Source organism: Diadema setosum, chromosome 22 (genome assembly GCF_964275005.1).
Source record: "Diadema setosum chromosome 22, eeDiaSeto1, whole genome shotgun sequence".
NCBI classification, from domain to species: Eukaryota; Metazoa; Echinodermata; class Echinoidea; order Diadematoida; family Diadematidae; genus Diadema; species Diadema setosum.
The window spans coordinates 25052214-25070862 of record NC_092706.1 but is presented as its reverse complement, the minus strand read 5'-3'; the positions used below and the strand labels follow the sequence as shown (position 1 = coordinate 25070862).

General features: G+C 37.4%; 1 protein-coding gene across 1 annotated transcript in view; it reads right to left on the bottom strand.

Moving 5' to 3' along the window:
- The window catches only part of LOC140245232 (uncharacterized), a 208910-nt gene that overhangs the window by 10018 nt on the left and 180243 nt on the right, over positions 1-18649 (bottom strand). Inside the window, exons 20-33 of the mRNA XM_072324817.1 lie at positions 17640-17810; positions 15900-15944; positions 14748-14897; positions 13232-13336; positions 11456-11563; positions 10894-10965; positions 9972-10088; positions 9318-9401; positions 8637-8751; positions 6528-6607; positions 4289-4342; positions 2866-2934; positions 1053-1211; positions 91-309 (exon numbers count right to left, since the gene is read on the bottom strand). Of these exons, the coding sequence (XP_072180918.1) occupies positions 91-309; positions 1053-1211; positions 2866-2934; positions 4289-4342; positions 6528-6607; positions 8637-8751; positions 9318-9401; positions 9972-10088; positions 10894-10965; positions 11456-11563; positions 13232-13336; positions 14748-14897; positions 15900-15944; positions 17640-17810 (1548 nt within the window). The remainder of the gene's footprint in view (positions 1-90; positions 310-1052; positions 1212-2865; positions 2935-4288; positions 4343-6527; positions 6608-8636; positions 8752-9317; positions 9402-9971; positions 10089-10893; positions 10966-11455; positions 11564-13231; positions 13337-14747; positions 14898-15899; positions 15945-17639; positions 17811-18649) is intronic.

Here is an 18649-nt window from a genome sequence, read left to right as displayed (position 1 = left end):
TGTGGCACAAAGGGGGTTTCCACCATGGCACATTAAGAGTTAAGATTGTCTTGGACTGTGTGTGATACACAGGGATGCACTCAGACTCACCCCCGGTCCAGGTGCACTGCCTCCACTACCAACACCCACATCAACACCCTCATCAACAAGGCCAGAACCTGGCATTCCGGGGGGACCTGGGGGTCCAGGTGGTCCCGGTGGGCCAACCTCTCCCTGTCCCGGTTCCCCGGGCCGTCCCGGTATCCCAATTGGTCCATCAAACCCAGGGGAGCCTGGTGGTCCTCGTTCGCCCCGCTCACCCTTCTGACCCTGGAGGTAAGATCAACAATGACCGATAGAAATTACCATTCATCAAGTACAGACCATATTTAGATGGAAAGTACAATTACAATGAAATTCAAGTGTATTTCCAATCTGGTAACTAACACATGATTGTTTTTGATTACATTCAATCAAAACATAAATCAAATATATGTGTATAAAAAACTTAACAACAACATGTAAGCAACAGTCATTACAAAATAGTGGGAATAAATCAGTTTCAGACGTATTGACTTCTTAATGCATTGTATAGACAATGTATAATGTGTTTATAATTTATATCAAATTGATTGTTATTCTTATTATTTCTATTGATCAATTATGTTGTTTTATTTGTTTGTTTGTTTGTTTGTTTTGTGCAGGACTGTTAGAGAGGTACATATTGCACATGTATTGCATGCTTAATCCATTGAGGATGGGCTGATTTTGCTACAACACACATTTTCCACAGACACCTGCCTGAGTATACTCAGGACTAGTCTTCAACGGGTTAATACAAACAAATAACTACAACACTGAGTACCTCAGTTTACACAGCTGAATCTTGGCGAAATAGTCTACCACCTGTCCCACCATCCATTCACCTTGACACAAACCATTTTTTTTTTTTGTTCAAATCATGCAAAACTGTAGAAACATTTACTCTGCTGCTCGCCAACATTATGAAGACAGCCAAAGCATTTCACTCCCTTCATCTATCATACCCACTGACCATGGAAACCATTTCTTACCGGAGGTCCAGGTTGGTAAGAGGATTCCCCGGGTTCACCCCTGGGGCCTGGGTCACCCCTGGGACCAGGCTGTCCATGCCTTCCGTCCCTGCCCGGTCGGCCTTCCGCACCGTAGCCTGGTTCACCTGGGTCGCCCTTGATGCTTTCCCCTGGAGGACCCTGGAAATTTGGGGCGAAGAAGCCAGAAAAAAAAAAATCATCAATTCTCCCATCAAAACAGCGGCGGCGCTATTCAATTTCAGTTATGTAACAATTATGTGCTAACAACGCTGTGCTGGTGCACAGCATGAGCTCTATTTGATCATTCATGAAAAACATGCTGCACAGTATCTGTCTCCAAAGTACCATAGCTTGGTTGATTTTCTCAGCAATTGTTACGTGTTGGTAAAAGAAATATCAAGTCCTGAGCTCTCAAAATGCATTTGTATAGTGAAGTTAGAAACTTCAAGTCATGAATAAAAGGGAAAAAAATAAATACAATCACAGCAAATTGTGCTCTACCCATGCCTGATGCACGGTAACTCCACATTACCGGAAGTGCACAAGTGAACATGCACCTGAAGTGTGACCCACTGGACTTCCGTGTATTGCATGTGGGTGCGTGCGATATAAGATCACTTCATTTATTTGCAAGAAGCTCACAGCCAGCGCATGGACTTAACCTTTAGTAACTGAATGTTTACATTTATATGCGATGATGAGAATTAGAGAACAATGCATTGATGTCATAGCTACCAACCAAGATATCAGTGACAATAATCAGAAAAGTGATCAGAGAGTCTCTTGCCACCATATCTGGGGCCAAATCTGGTAACATTTGACTTTGGTTTTCTCTCAGATTTTTTGCATAACCACACAAGGTTGGTATACTTATCATCATCACCACAGCCAACAGACCCTATGGTACATGTATCTACATTCTCCTTCACATGGAACTGTGTCTTTCAGCAGAATTATCACCAAAAAAAAAAAAAAAACAATGCGGCTAATATTTCTGTGAAATATCATGACAAAATATAATATGTGACCGTGCACCTCAAAACGAACATAAAGTCGCACACACTGATTTTGCGTGAGGACTGAAAATAAGTGAAATGGGTCAACCTAGCCAAACTTGACTTTTTCATATTTTCTGAAAGAGCGGGTCTTCTTTTACATTATGCTAAAATTTGGTATCTTAAGTTGGGCAGGAAAATGTGTTTTTTAGCAGTTTATCCCGAACATTTTTGGTAGAATAGTGTGATTATGTGTGTCTTTAGAATCCTTTTTTCATTTCTGAAAAACCTTGTCCACACTCTTCACTTTCAACTCTAATAACTTTTGAAAGGATAGTGCTACTGCTTTGAAAGTTGGTATTGATTATGGACAAAATGTGTTAATGAGGCATGCCTAATTTCAATTTAATCCAATAATCCCTTCATTGTTGCTACTCTGGTGGTTTACTTCCTGTTTTTTTCCCATTCATCGCACAGCCAGCACGGTTTGGTAAAGATTAAGCGCTTGCATAGACACTGTACTTCAGAGCCTCTTTTCTCAGTTCACACTTTTCCTGAGTTTGTGATTTCTTTCCAATATTTAGATAGGTTAGGAGAGTCCATTTGATTTGATTTATACATAATTTTAAAGCTTAAAGTCTGCTCTTTCAGAATATGGTCTTAACTAAAAATTCATGTCTGGCGACTTTTTGTTTGTTTTGAGGTGCAGAGTCACATATGACACTCTCAGAAACCATGGATGGGCATGTAAAAGTAAACAAAACAGGTTTTCTGCCACTCTGATTACTTCAGCCCAGGAAACACTGGGCCATGCTTACCTGGGGGCCAGGTGGGCCGGGTGGGCCAACGAAGACCTCATCATTGATGTAGAAATCTCCTGGCTCTCCCTGATGTGAGAGAAAGTGATCAACATTAATTATCATCAGCAGTATTTGGATTATTATCTTTATCGTTTGCATTATTACTATTTTATCCATTATTACAATCATTATTGTTAATATATTGATGATGGTGGCAATCTTGATTAGTTTAAACATTCTATCACTGTTATCATTGCCATTACTATTCTCATCAATTACTATTATCATAAGAAGATTACATGATGCATTCTAAAAATTGATAAACTACTCTCTAATTGCATTTTTGTCTATTCTCAGTGCAAGCATTCTGTCATTATTCCATCAAAACTTGTCTCCCTCCAACCTTGTACCATCTACCCTCTCAAAGTGTCAGAATGGTTACAAATTTCAGATAGACCAGAGCAACTGTCGCAGGAGCAAATGGTGTGTCACAGAAAGAAGAGACACTTATATTCTACTCATTATGGGCACAAAAACACAAATGCAGGAAAATTTCATCATTTCACACTTTCACATACTGTGCTATACGCCAAGAGAAGAAAACATACTAAGTGTTCAGGTCATACATGTAGTATCTACATAAAACAGTGGCAGATTCAGAGGGGGACACACCAGGCGTGCGCCCCCTCTTTATTTTTTTGGTAAAACAAAAGAAATGAAAGGAAAAAATGGGGGAATATATGCGCCCCCCCCCCTTTTAATTTTGTAAAGTTGCCTCCTCTTTACGGAATTCCTAGGTCCACCCCTGTAAAACATACTTTTTAGTGTGCAAAGAGAGCAATCACAGATTAATACATTCACATCTTCATTAGATGGACACATTTAATATATCCACTCACCGGTGCAATATACTTTCGTTTGCTGTCATATACAGTGCAAAATCAAGTACCATAATGCTCACATTTTTAAACTTAATTTAGTAGATTGATTGACAGGAACAGAAGGAAAAACTTTTTTTTTATTGATTTCATGTTATGTTTTCAAATCTAAGACAAGGCATATCAACAAGCAATTATATTTGAAGTTTTTATTAAAAGAGGAGCATATTTCTTTGCTTTCGTTTTTAGCTTTCTCAGGTGAGCTTAAAAGACAGTGCAAGTAAGCTACAGGATAGAAATAATCAAAGTATATTTTTAAGAAATCGAAGAAGTAGAGAGTTAGCAATTTGCGGAGAAAAGGAACAGTTATAACTGATAGGTCCTTTGTGGGTTTTCTCTTTTTTTAGTATTTAATTTTTTTTTACTTACAGATGCTGCCAGTTATGGAAAGAGTGATGGGGAAATAATTATCAAATGAGATATGGAGCTATGATCAACAAGAGACTGTTCATTTGAGAAAAAGAAACAAGATCCCGATGGACAGGCAGGGTGGGTTACGTTACCTTTGGTCCTTGGGGTCCCTGTAAGCCGTTCACACCGGGAACACCTGGGGCACCCTATACCGAGACAAAGGGGGAGGGCGTCAGGTTAGTTACCCTTCTGGACAGCCTGTGGGTAGTGGGTGCAGGATGAACATGTAGCGCTTGACGATTATGAGGCCCCCAATTCTTGCAATAAATGCAACTTAAAGATACTGCATTGTAGTTTTCTGGTAGAAGCTGGATATCAGCCATTTAACTTGTCAGCATTTCAATTGTTGCTATAGCAACTGCAAAAATTGTGCATTCCAATCACTGTACATGTTTTCATGAAGCAGGACCTTGCTGATGATATGTAGAAAATAGAAAGATGCCACTTTTAGGAATTCAACAAATTTGAACCATGTTTTTTCTGTGTTTTTTTTTTAATGCTAGATAGCATTTCAGCACACTTAAAAGATCTTGATTTTATTGCACCGATTGTGACAAGCACACACATTCCAATGAAAACATAACCTCTTTCCTTGGTGGAGGCAATGAAGGGACGAATTACACAGAAATTAGTGGTTAAGTCTTGAGTCTGAAGAATCAGAAATCATCCAAATCAAATACTGATATTTCTTTTTTTAAGCTTTAAAGAGTGTGTACAGTTCTGGTCGAGGTGAGGATTTAGCTTTTAATGTTTTGCGAGATATTCTGAAACCACTCTATGAGATGTCAAAGAGCATGCAGTTCTAAGGGGTATCAAAAGTTTATTCGATGGAAATCGGTTTTGAAATGGCTGAGATATCCAAAAACAAGGTGAAACAAAGAGATCCTAATAAAGTTGTGGCATGTCACCTTTTATCATTAGCACTTTTTTGGATATCTCAGCCATTTGAAAACCAATTTTCATCAAATAAACATTGAATCCTTCTTAAAATTACATGCTCTTTCATATTTCATAAGAGGCTTTTTATTATCTCACTTAGGAATGTTCAAAACATGAATCCCCACCTCAACCAGTACTGTACAGTCCCTTTAACAGTGACATGTCATGTATACATGTACTTCCCCCCCCCCCCAAAAAAAAAAAAAAATAAATAAATAAATAAATAAAGTGCATACACATAGAAGAAGCAATGATATTATGGGGAAATGTTGATGGGATACATGGATGATAGAATGTTTGCCACCTTTGTTAAATCTCACACACAACCATATTCACACGCTGCCGTGCGGATAATGGCACAGTTTTTGCGCGAGTGCGCGCACACACACACACACAAAATGATTACTCACTTGTACACAAAAAGCATAATACTGCATACAATGTATAGGGCCTATGAATATTTCTATGTTTTATACAAGCATAGAATGTAGAAACAAACAAACAAAAACATAATATCTTGCTTTTTTATGTAAGGACACAAGGTAAAATTGAACTAAGATGACCATGACTTAAAAAGTTATAATTGTATGTACAAGATGTTTATGTAATGCTCTCCAATATATTAGAATCAAATGTAAATTAACATAAGAAGCAGCATGTTCACTTCTTGTCTTACTGTTGCCTGGAAACTGCATCATGGGATGTACCCTTTCTTCACTTAAAAGTGAACACAAACACCTCTACAATGTAACAGAGAAGGCTACTAATAATACGTCAGTACTCCGGGTTTGCATCATTGTGCCTGTTAACTTAATAAAAATGAGTGAAAACCTTACTCTAGGCAGATCTTTTATACAGTAATTATCCTTGAGAGGTGCAAGAAAAAAAATGCTCAGGCAAAACATTGCAAACCTGATTTGGTGATAGAAAGCAATTCAATGAAGCAAAAGACAGATTGGTTCAGCAGCTCTATCATGATAAGCACATGTTTCAAAGGTGCATTTTCTTTCTTTTTTTTTGGGGGGGGGATCAAGAAGGGTTTGGGTGGAGACTTGTGGAAGATGGGAGGGTAGAGGGTCTGGGGATGGGTCTTGCCACACAATCAAGAAAATAAAAAGAAATGCAGATCAAGGATGGTTGAAAGTGAAAGTGAAGAGCCAAACAGGTGTAATGTAGAGTTTGGACTACAATGTCTAGGGTTCTGTTTCATAAAACTTGTTATTAATGACAACTGCCACATTTCTGTGACAAATTTGCTCTTAGCCATTCAGATGCAAGAATTTCAGTAGCTTACAACAACTGTGACAACTACAATAGTCACTGATAACAAGTTTCATGCAACGAGGCCCTGGACCTGACGTGGATTATGCAGTGTATCAATAGGACTCTCACCGGTCTGCCTTCCAGTCCATCTGAGCCTGGCTCACCCTTGAAGCCCTGCTCTCCTCTAAGTCCCTGGACTCCTGGCACACCTGTTGATGAAAAAAAAAGCAAAAAAAAAAAGCAAAATTATTAACAAACAGAAGGCAGAAAACATACAAAAAAACTTTCACTAACTTTGATTCAGCCAGACACGTACACATGGACTGGTTGAATGCAAACAATGATTAAAACAAAAACAAAAACAGCAACAATATATTATAGAATAATATATATATATATATATATATACATGTATATATATATATATATGTGACCGTGCACCTCAAAACGAACATAAAGTCGCACACACTGATTTTGCGTGAGGACGGAAAATAAGTGAAATGGGTCAACCTAGCCGAACTTGACTTTTTCATATTTTCTGAAAGAGCGGGTCTTCTTTTACATTATGCTAAAATTTGGGATCATAAAACGGGCAGGAAAGTGTGTTTTTTAGCAGTTTATCTCGAACATTTTTTGTAGAATTGTGTGATTAGGTGTGTCTTTAGAATCCCTTTTTCATTTCTGAAAAACCTTCACCTTCGACTCTAGTAACTTTTGAAAGGATAGTGCTACTGCTTTGAAAGTTGGCATTAATTATGGATAGAATGTGTTAATGAGACATGTCTAATTTCAGTTTAATCTGATAATCCCTTCATTGTTGTTACTCTGGTGGCTTATTTCCTGTTTTTTGTCCCATTCATTGCACAGCCAGCACGGTTTGGTATAGATTAAGCGCTTGAATAGACACTGTACTTCAGAGCCTCTATTCTTGGTTCACACTTTTCCTGAGTTTGTGCTTTCTTTCCAATATTTAGATAGGTTAGGAGAGTCCATTTGATTTGAGTTATACATCATTTTAAAGCTTAAAGTCTGCTCTTTCAGAATATGGTCTTAACTTAAAATTCATGTCTGGCGACTTTTTGTTTGTTTTGAGGTGCAGTGTCACATATATATATATATATATATATATATATATATATATATATATATATAGTATCATAGTATTATATATAGTATTATAGTTATTATAATATATATAGTATTATAGAATAATACTGCCGTTTTTTTAGTTTTTGAGGATTTGACTTGAAATTTGGGATATTATGATCTATGATATCATAGTTGTGTAGATTTTTTTTTCATGTTATACATTGTGTTACCATGGCAACAGCGTTTTCACTGACAAACACAGAAATTACCAATATATTTATTTTTCTCAGATTTTGGGCATTAGACAAGAGATATGATATACAGCTGTATATGTGAATGCCAGTGGGCAGTGTATTCGTATTCTTATTCTATGTTGAGTAACATATTATTATGTTCATAAGTTTGTTATTAGTAAGAATATAATAAGATGGTTGCTGGTTGGGTTCATTTCTTTCCGCTTTGGGTGGGGGTATTTATCACTCTCAGTGAAAGTTTTAATTCTTGATGAAATCTATGGTTAATTGTATGGTTATGATAGTTACGTAGACCCATCACCATGTTATTATTGCTTGTTTGACTAGTAAGCGTGTAATTGTCAGTGTATAGTTATTGTGTGACTGTATGTAGGGGACTCAGTGGAAGAATTGTACCTGTCCACATACAGTGCGTTGTATTTGATGTATATGTCTCTGTCTTGTCAACTGTGATGTTTGTTTGTGCAGGGCCCCCAGTAAGAACAGTACTTGCCTACTGATGGGGCTACCCTGTTGAAAAAAGACTGAATAAATAAATAAATAAATAAACAATATCTCATTTTAAACACATTTACCTTGTTTACTGCCTTGAAAAGAGATTAAAATTACTGTAAAACATGCAGGAATTCATACTAGCTGGTGCTACTTGAATGTTCCATGGCAAGACGGCATGCAAAAGGGATACAATGAAGAAGTGTTTATGTGATAAAGAGAAAAAGAAAGGAGGAGGAGAAAAAGAAGGAGAGGAGGGGGAGGAGGAGGAGGAGGAGAAGGAGGAGGAGAAGGAGGAGTAAGAGGAGGAGGTGGAGGATGACAGGAAGGATGAGAGGAAGGATGAGAATAAGGAGGAGAGAGAGGCAGAGGGGGAGGAGGAAGAGGTGGAGGAATGCCTCACCTGGTGCCCCCGGTAACCCATCAGGTCCTTGTGGTCCCGTTTCTCCCTTCTCTCCCTTCAGTCCAGGCGGTAAGCGAGATGGAGGGAATGTGGCAAAGTCACAGTCACACGTACCCTGAAAATGAAAAGAATATATATAAGAATATATTAGTTGAAAATTATTCAAATCAAAGAATGTAACAACTCACACAGTTCTTCACTTTACTGTAAAACGAGGAATGTTTGCTTGCATTTCAATTTCACAAATTTCGCGTCAGCCGAGATTCTCAAAATTAAAATGCATGCTAAGGCTCTTGTCTACACTATATGCATTGAATGTCAGAGGCAAAATTTCATGCCGTGAAAAAGGCTGTTGGCTCCAATTCGCAAAAATTTCATGCCGCTAAAATATCATATTTTACAGTACTCTTTAGATGAAAATCATTTCAGTCACAGAATGTAACAAATAACATACTTGGTTCTTCTTAGTCTTGAGGTGAAAATCACTTCAGTCACAGAATTCAACGATCTTTAATATGAAAAAAAGCTTTTGCGGGCATTGGAACTAATATAATGCAATATACATTTTATCTGAAGTTTGTGAAAGTTTATTCAGTATCAACATTTGACTCCTCCACTCACTACAATGAAAAGCACCTCCGTAATGGAATTATCACTTCCACTGCCTCCAACAGTACTTACCCCTCCAGATCCAGGGGGCCCTGGGGGACCCATGGGTCCCACTGGCCCAGATGGTCCCTCCACACCTGGATCACCAGGTCGACCCTGCAGGGAGAGAGAGCAGGAGGAGGAAAAAAGGACAAAGAGAAAAAGAGGATAAGACTAAGAGTACAAAACAAAGGGAGTGTGTTTCCTGAAATCCTGAATTATATCAATATGACTTCAGAAAAGAAGGGAATCTCTCTGAAGGCCATCAAACAAAGATTACTTTCTTTTTTCCCTCACAAATCATTCACGATGAGAAACTTCGACTAGTTTTATCTCTAACCTACTGCCTTTGGAACACATGTTCCCTGCACTAAATCTTATTGTTCTTTGCGTGACAGACAACATGCTCATTTTAGGGTGGAATTTAACACTTGGAGCTTTCACTGGCTATCAGGGAGAAAGAAAAATCTTTTAATTCTTTAGTATGGGCCTCGATAGTATCAAGACTAAAGCTACATGTAAGATGCTGTATACCCATGTGCAATATGCTTTATGCGTTATGCGAAAGTCAAGTACCCAGTAACTCTGGACTCAGCAGTATTCAAAGATTCATGGGACAAAGACACACGCTATTCACAGAATACAACTGGCTATGAAATCAACCTTTGACCCCTGACCACTACTCACCGGTCGTCCCGGGATACCAAATTGTCCTTTGATACCCTTTTTGCCACGGCTACCCTTCTGGCCAGCATTGCCTTTTATCATGAGGAGCTCCCCATCCGTTGGGACAAAAGGTTCACCCTGTCCAAAGGAGTGAAAATCACACAAGACAAAACAAAGAAAGGAATAAGACACAAATAAGCAGGTTAGATCAGATAAATGTAAAGCATTTGAAATAATCTGAAACCTGGTGTTTGATACTGTATTATCAACAGAAAATTTCCTCCTTATGATATTTGCAAAGTCTGGACATATTTAGCAATACATTTTTGCATTTATCAGAGATGAATACAAGAAGAAACAAACCTTTCATCTCACAGAAACATAAAATGTAAAAAAAAATGTTGGAAGGTCTTATAGTCTTATATCAACACATTCAATCAGGATGTTATCAATGTCATTCTGTATTAATGTATGACTTCAAATAGATTCTACTATTGCAGTCAAAACACAACTGTCAAGGTGTATATAGGCCAAAACAAAGGAGGGTTATGATACAGTGAATTAAGAATTATGAGAGATCACGACAGATGGAAACTGGCAGTATGCTCTCTATCAAGAACGCTGCAGTGGGGTGTACACACATAGTTTACAGTGTAAGTCTAAAGAAAGCATGGGCAGGAATACAAGCCCATGAGTGTGAATGTTTCAGCTCAGACTAGACTACAGGGCAGCTCACGTTATGGGATGTAATCAAACATTACATAAATGCCACAGCAGAATAAAGATGATCAACATCTAATTACATTCTTATTTTTTATGAAACCAAAATGAGAATCATTTTGCCTTGAAGTTATATAAGTAGACATGTCACGTTTATCACTATGGACAATACTTCAGAGTTATAGTAGGCATAATTATTAGGGTCACAGAGACCTAGTCTTACCTTGGCTCCCTTCAGACCCCGTGGTCCAGAGTATCCCACTGACCCCTGGTCACCTTTGTCTCCCTTTGAGCCCTGCAAGAAAAACAGGCTGTGCATCAGAGACTACAGACAAACTCTTCCAATCTTGGTGTGGAATGAATTCTGGTGCATTACTGAAAAAACTGTACTACTAATAAAATCAACAAATTTAAATGGCTTCACAATGGCTACTGCTAATCAACAACATGACTTAAATAATCTTTGTCTGGTTTCTCTCTCAAAAAAAAAAAAAAATGCAAAAAAAAAAAATGACCAACTCAATCACAGGCTTTTTTTATGATGTGAAGTAGAATACACACTATATATTAACCATGTGATGTACATTAAGGCATCATTTTTCTATACCTTACAGAGAAACATTAATTTTCTAACAAATGTGACAGGATTAATTCAACTCATAAATCCATGCTCAACACAGAGTCTTCATGCATGCCACTTTCAACTGTCTAGAAAGCTTTACAGATCATAATCTATTAAAGTGCACTACGTACCAGAATGTTATTAGAAGTTTGTTTGGTCTTACATTTTCTCCTTGAGGACCGAAAGGCCCTTCTGGTCCCATTGGGCCCGGTGGTCCTGCTTCTCCCTGCATCCCATCTATTCCTGGCACTCCATCAAAGCCCATTTCACCCTGCAAACAGTGGTAAAAAGTATATTAAAAGCAATGCAATTTATGTCATGTGAGAACATCTTAACATGCTAACATATCAAGAAAAAAAAAAAGACACCGTTAAAGGGAAGGTAAACCCAAAGAACAATGTGGATTGAGTGAAAGCAGCAACATTAGAAGAACACATCAGTGAAAGTTTGAGGAAAATCGGACAATCGATGCAAAAGTTATGAATTTTTAAAGTTTTGGTGTTGGAACCGCTGGATGAGGAGACTACTAGAGGATATGACGTATGAGTGGACAACAATACAAAGAAAATATAAAGGAAATTCAACAAAAATTCACTTTTCTAGAATTATGAAAGAGCAATGGACCAACTGCTTTCAGAAAGCAGGGGGAATAATTGCTACCCTTAACATATGTCAATATCAAGTTGATGGAATTTGTAATTTTCATGAAAAATGGATTTTTGCAGAATTTTCTTTATATTCTCTTGGTATTGTTGTCCACTCATACGTTATAACCTCTAGTAGTCTCCTCATCCAGCGGTTCCAACATCAAGACTTTAAAAATTCGTAACTTTTGCATCGATTGTCCGATTTTCCTCAAACTTTCACTGATGTGTTCTACTACTGCTGCTGCTTTCACTCAGTCGACATTGCTCTTGGGGTTTATCTTCCCTTTAACGGTCATACGAATATCCCTTTGCAAACATCACAAAATTTTGCACGGTTGAAGAATTATGTTTCCCAACATCATATTTGAAATCAGATTTTGATACACCTCAGAATTTTTAACACAGAAATGAAAAACAAAACCTATGTCACTCCAGAATACAATCTCCTTTTATTAAGAATAACAAATTGATTTTTTTTTTTTTTTTGGGGGGGGGGGGGAGTGGGGTACGTGGTCAAAACAAATTAGAAATCTGTAGTATATGTTTCCCCCTCCATCAAAAAGAAGTTTCCAGATTTATCATTCTGAGGAAAGGTATGAATTGCCTACCTCTACAATATACCAGCTTAAGAAAGGAATCTAATTTTGGGGGTTGCAAAAGAGAAAAAGGAATCTTCATACATGTGTTGCCTCAGTACATCAATCTACCAGGGCTGCCAGGATTCATCTATCTACAGAGATTCCGAAGAGGAATGAGAGACACGACTAGTATTACCAACACTATCATTATCATCATCATCATCATCATCGCCATTATTATTATTATTATAATCATCATCATCATTTTCATCATCATCATCAGCAGCAGCAGCAGCATCATCTTCATCATCATCATCATTATCATCATTATCATCACCAGCACAACTATCTTCAACATCATCACCGATACGGTCATCATGACCATCATCATCATCATTATCATCACCAGCACAACTATCTTCAACATCATCACCGATACGGTCATCATGACCATCATCATCATCATTATCATCACCAGCACAACTATCTTCAACATCATCACCGATACGGTCATCATGACCATCATCATGACCATCATCATCATCATCATCATGACCATCATCTTTGTCATCATCACCATCATCATCACCAGTATCACTATCCTCAACATCATCCCCGAAAAGGTCATCATCACTGTCATCAACACTTTCACTAAAACCCCAATTATTATCTTACTTTAAAAATTTGAAGTTTTTCTACCGGAGCCACACCCACCTTTTGACCCTTTTCTCCCTGTACACCTGCATCTCCTTTTTCTGCCACCTCCCCTGGTTCTCCCTTGAGCCTCTCCAGGAATCCAGGTCCCAACTCCGCCAGTTGCTATGACATTAAAACACACACATACACAACTTAAGGGGAAAAATATTGTAGGATAGATATGAATGAATACATGGAACAAAGCAAAAAAAAAAAAGGAATGAATGGACAGATGGACAGATGGACAGATGCAAGAATAAATGATAGATGGATAGATGAAAGGATGTATATGAAGAGTTTGTTCGCAAAAACCGATAAGTCCATATTTGCCAAATGGAGATATTTGTGATTAAAGGTCAAGAAAAATAAAGAGAATAATAAGAAAATTTTTGCTTCTTTTGACCATAACTTCAAAACTGTACCTTTATATCGTCTGTTGAGAATGAGAAGGGCGTTAAGTTATCTTGAACACTATGGGTTTTGTGACGACTTAACGCCCTTATCATTCTCAACCGACGATATGTAGTGAACAATATATCATTTAAAAGGTATTATTTTGTACTTTATGACAGAGACCGTACTTCAAAATCTTCAAAAATGCACTTATCGGTTTTTGCGAACGAACTCTTCGTATCATATATAAAAATGAATGAGATGGATAGATGTATGGATAAAAGGTTGAATGGATGGATATTTGGATGAATGACAGAATCAAGGTATGGCCTTTTTTTCCACTGAAATTGATCGTCATGAGAAAAACACAAAATTAATGCAAAATTTGAAAAGTGCTACCACTCTCTCCTAATGATGCACTGTATCACTGTGTTGAAGCTCAAGACAAGATTTTGAGAGTGCAAATGTAGAGCTTCAAAGTGCGAGCGCACTAGAGCCCTACAAAGTAAAGCCAATAATTTCAGTATAATATTCACTAATTTACATATTAAAGATGTCATCCTTGTACTGTATATTATTGAAAGAAGCATACTATTGCTTTTTGAAGAGTCTTTTCATTATGAATGCTTCATATTTATACAATGTTCCATAGTAGTAAAAATGTAACCTGCCACACCAAAATAATCCTAAAGTCGCTGACAGCTGAGCCGCGAAAATTGAGTTTGAAGTCAAATCATCAAAGTTGGTCAAAACGATCAGATTATTGTGTTTGGCATAATTTTGGAATGTATTGTCCTGTAGCTTGCTTTTTATGTGGCGATTGACTATCAAGTTGTGTTCCCGACTGGATTTGCGAGTAAATTCTAAGTTTCTGTCACTGTTTTGTGTGCAAAAGTCATGCCTCTCCAATAATATATATGGCTACTGGTCATTGACAGAAAAACAATAATGGACTAGACATACAATTTACATCAAATTACCTCCAAGGTAATCAAAAATCTATAAAAGTTACATAGCTTTGAAAAATACAATGTTTTGTTTTTTTCCCAAAGCATGAATATGTTGCTGTCTCAAAATAACCTGGCACACAGGGGGTTTACTACATGACACATACAGAATTAAACTTTTTTTCCAGTCTCACCTCAGACAGGTCCATAAGTTCTGGTGGTATGACACCAGGTGGTCCAGGATCACCCATTTCTCCCTTTGGTCCTTTGATCCCTCGTGGGCCCGGTAGACCGTTTGTACCCGGTGTACCTTCTCCTTGGTCTCCCTTGGGACCTGGAGATCCCTGTCAATGGTGTTTGCAAATTTAAAGGAAAAAAATGAAACCAGAGAAGCACTCTGAGAGCGCAGACCTCCACCAAGCAGCTCATTTCCACCAATGATCTTGTTTTTCCGCAGAGATCAGTGATTTTTACCCATACGTATACATTTTGAAAATCGCCCAATTTCCCAATATAGAAACCTTTTGTTATGTCATCAATGCCAGCGTGCAGCGTGCCTTGCCCTGGACCAGAAACGAGAGCATGCACTTTAGTGCGCATATGAAAACTTAAAAAATGTGCAGCTTGAACTCCCAAGTTCATTGACCCTTACTGCCAAAATATCGAAAATCCTTCATAAAATCCACAAAAATTGCTGGATCCCTACCAAAATTAGATTATCTGTTTTTTGTGTCATTCTCAACCTTTCCTGTAAGTTTCATCCAAATCCTTTTACAACTTTTGTGATTCATTTTGCACACAGACAAACAAACCAACGGTAATGAAAACACAACATCTTCCCTTGGCGGAGGTACTGTAATTAAGAGTGAAAAATAACTTTCCTCAACAGTTACATGAATATGAAGAATAATCCTATTTGTACATTGTATGTCACTGCCTCGTTTCTCTGAGTCAAGAAAAAATGAAAATGACTTGACTGAACTTTAAACGGATAAGCAGAGTACCAACACAAATGAAGTATCCAACACCAACTTAAAATATCTGAAAATTAACTTAAAAGTGAAAGTGATTTGCATTCACTATATCTTTGACCCAGTCTTGTGGCTGTTGACACTTTTGACATCACACATATCATTGTACAATTCCCATCCAGGGAAGGCTGCTAATGGTACTGACCAAAACATCAACAATTCATAATTCTAGGATGGACTGCCTGGCTTTCTTCAAAATTTTCACTTCCATGCATCACTAATCTTGAGGCATATCACTGTATCCACACAAATGTTGAGGAAAAGTTCTCCTTTGAAGTCAAAGGTGATTCAGTATTTGCATAATTGATGACTTACATCCAACCCTGGTTGGCCCGGTGCACCTGTGTTTCCCTTCTCTCCCTGCGGAGTTCAAAAATGCAATCAAAACTAGATCACAAATCTTTCACAAACTATTATTTTATTAATATATATATCAATATTATTAATACAGATGTCAAACATTCAGATCAGACACTGTGCTAGGAGTGAAATGCAATACACACATTTTTAATGCAGTTCCTGTGCATGGACAATCATTTTATATCAACAGGAGGGCCTACTGATTTTTCCCTTTTTTGGTTTGCTTTTATCTCGGTGATCAGTACCTAACAGTCATTCAAGATCTCCAATCCATCCAACCATATCATCAGAGCTCAAACAAAATGTAAAAATGTTTTTAATATCTAAATACATTTGTGCAATGTAGCATAGAAAAGTCACTTTTTACCGATAAGGAATCATAATCATATAACTGTACAATCAGTGTAGTACATGTATGTTATAGGTTAAAATGTTAAAAGCAATGCTAAAATATGGCATCACAATTACATTCTACTATACTAAAGCTTGCCATACACACTTGTAGCCGTATGCATTACTACAAGTAGCTCCATCGAAGCTAGGATTCAAGACCATCATGTATGAAAATATTGGTATTTTGAGACATAAATCCAAAAAGGGTTAAAATTCTATATAAACCTTTTTTTGACAAAAACAACATTTTTAAGCCACAACAGCAAGTCTACAGATCTGTTAATGTTTTCATATACATGAAAGCAACAACTCTAGTTATTATATTATACATGCTATTTCTAAAGCATTTCAAATATAAGTGATTAGCAATATAAACCCACACCTGCAAATATTTTTTTTTTTTTTTTTGATGGATGCATCATGTGTATACAACTTTTGTATTGATACATGTTGCCACAAATACCTTAATAAACTTGCAAAATCATGAAATCTTGAGAAAAAAAAAAAAAAACAAGAATTACATTTACGTTGAAGTGTCTTTCTTTCCATTTTATGATAGCTTTTCACTGCTTAAGTAGGACAAATTATATAACACTGGAAAGCATAGTACCTCCACTTGAAAATATTTCACAATGTTTTTATCAAGGATTTTCTTTCTTTTTTTTGTGGCAGGTCAACACATACGCACAATATGAATGCTGCTCCATGAAGGGAGGAAAAGAAAAAAAAAACAGCAAAAGAAGGAGATGAAGAAGAAGAAGTAATAGAAAAAGATAAGAAATAATGTGAAAGATGGAAAAAAAAAGAGAAAGAAGAAGGAGGAGAAGGAGAAGAGGAAGGAGAAGAAGAAGATGACTCTGGGTTTTTTCCTCTTCTTTTGTTTTCGATAAGCATACACGATGTATGTTTTGCCCATTTTCTTGTTGTCGTACAAGTATCTTCAAGCCATATGCTTACTTGACGACAGTCTTCTGCATTTACACTCCCAATTATTTGATTCAATCCCTAGCGGTTCCCAAATCATGTGTTTTCTTATTCTTTTCGTCAATCTGTACACGTATATCTCAATTATGTTTAGGTATACACACTGTATGTTTTATTGTCTTGAAAAGACAAAGAAATGGCTGTATTTCATTTGTAATATATTCATTGCAGAAAATTCCTACTAAGTTCATTTTAACTTGAATTTGAAAGAAAAAGAAGAAGAAGGAGAAGAAGAAGAGGAGGAGGAAGAATAGAAAAAAGCAAGAAGAAAGAATGGTCATGTGACCATGACTTCCAAAGGTCATGTGATCACATTACCCTAAGTCCTCTTGGTCCTGAGTATCCTCTATCTCCTTTGTCTCCCTGGATGCCAAACATTCCCGGTAGTCCCGGCTCTCCCGGGATTCCCGGTTCACCCATTAAACCAGGCTCTCCCGGGGGGCCCTGGGGACCCGGTGGGCCCTGGGGCCCTGGAATGTTCACATCAACCTGCGAAACGGGCAACAACACACATGTTCATGGTCATGCTTGATTATATAAGCTCATTACCTGGATTTAGAAAAAAAAAAATGCCATTTTTTGAAAAATGCCTTGCATTGCACAAGTTTATCATGCTGCACTCATTATGACATGCCAACTATAGTTTGCTTTTTGCTGTTTCACTCACACACAATAGTGCACACACCAGCAGATAAGTATCAATAGAGGCCAGCCTGTTATAAGCATAAAGTGTAAGGGTGCATAGTCTCTGCACATACATTGTACACTGTAGTTCTTGTTGTTGCATGAGGTACAACTTGCCATGCTGAATAGCAATACATTATTACACAAATAGAATATCTTGAATTATAAAAACACAATAATTTAATGTATTACATTAAAGGGGAAGGCTAGTCACTGATCAGTGGAAATCAGTGGGAATGGTGGGGGATGATTGTTAACAGACCGTTAACAATCGCCATATCACTGTACAGGCATGCTAACCTGGAAACATTGAACTGCACATTATTTGAATATGAGACCATTCTGAAGCAAATGATTTTCACACAACAATAGATATATAATGTATTCTTAAATGAATCCCACAAGGATTGGAACAATCATCCCCCAGCATTCCCATTGATTCCCACTGATCAGTTACTAGCCATCCCCTTTAAAGTGGCACTCCTGAGGCATTACTTATATGTGGGGAGATTTAAAAGAACCCTATGAGGAGAAAGTCTTCTTGTGGGTTTTCCACATCTTTGGAACTCTGTACCAATCCCACTTCCAAATTGTAACAACCTCGATACTTTTAAATCTGCACTAAAGACCCATCTTTTCCATCA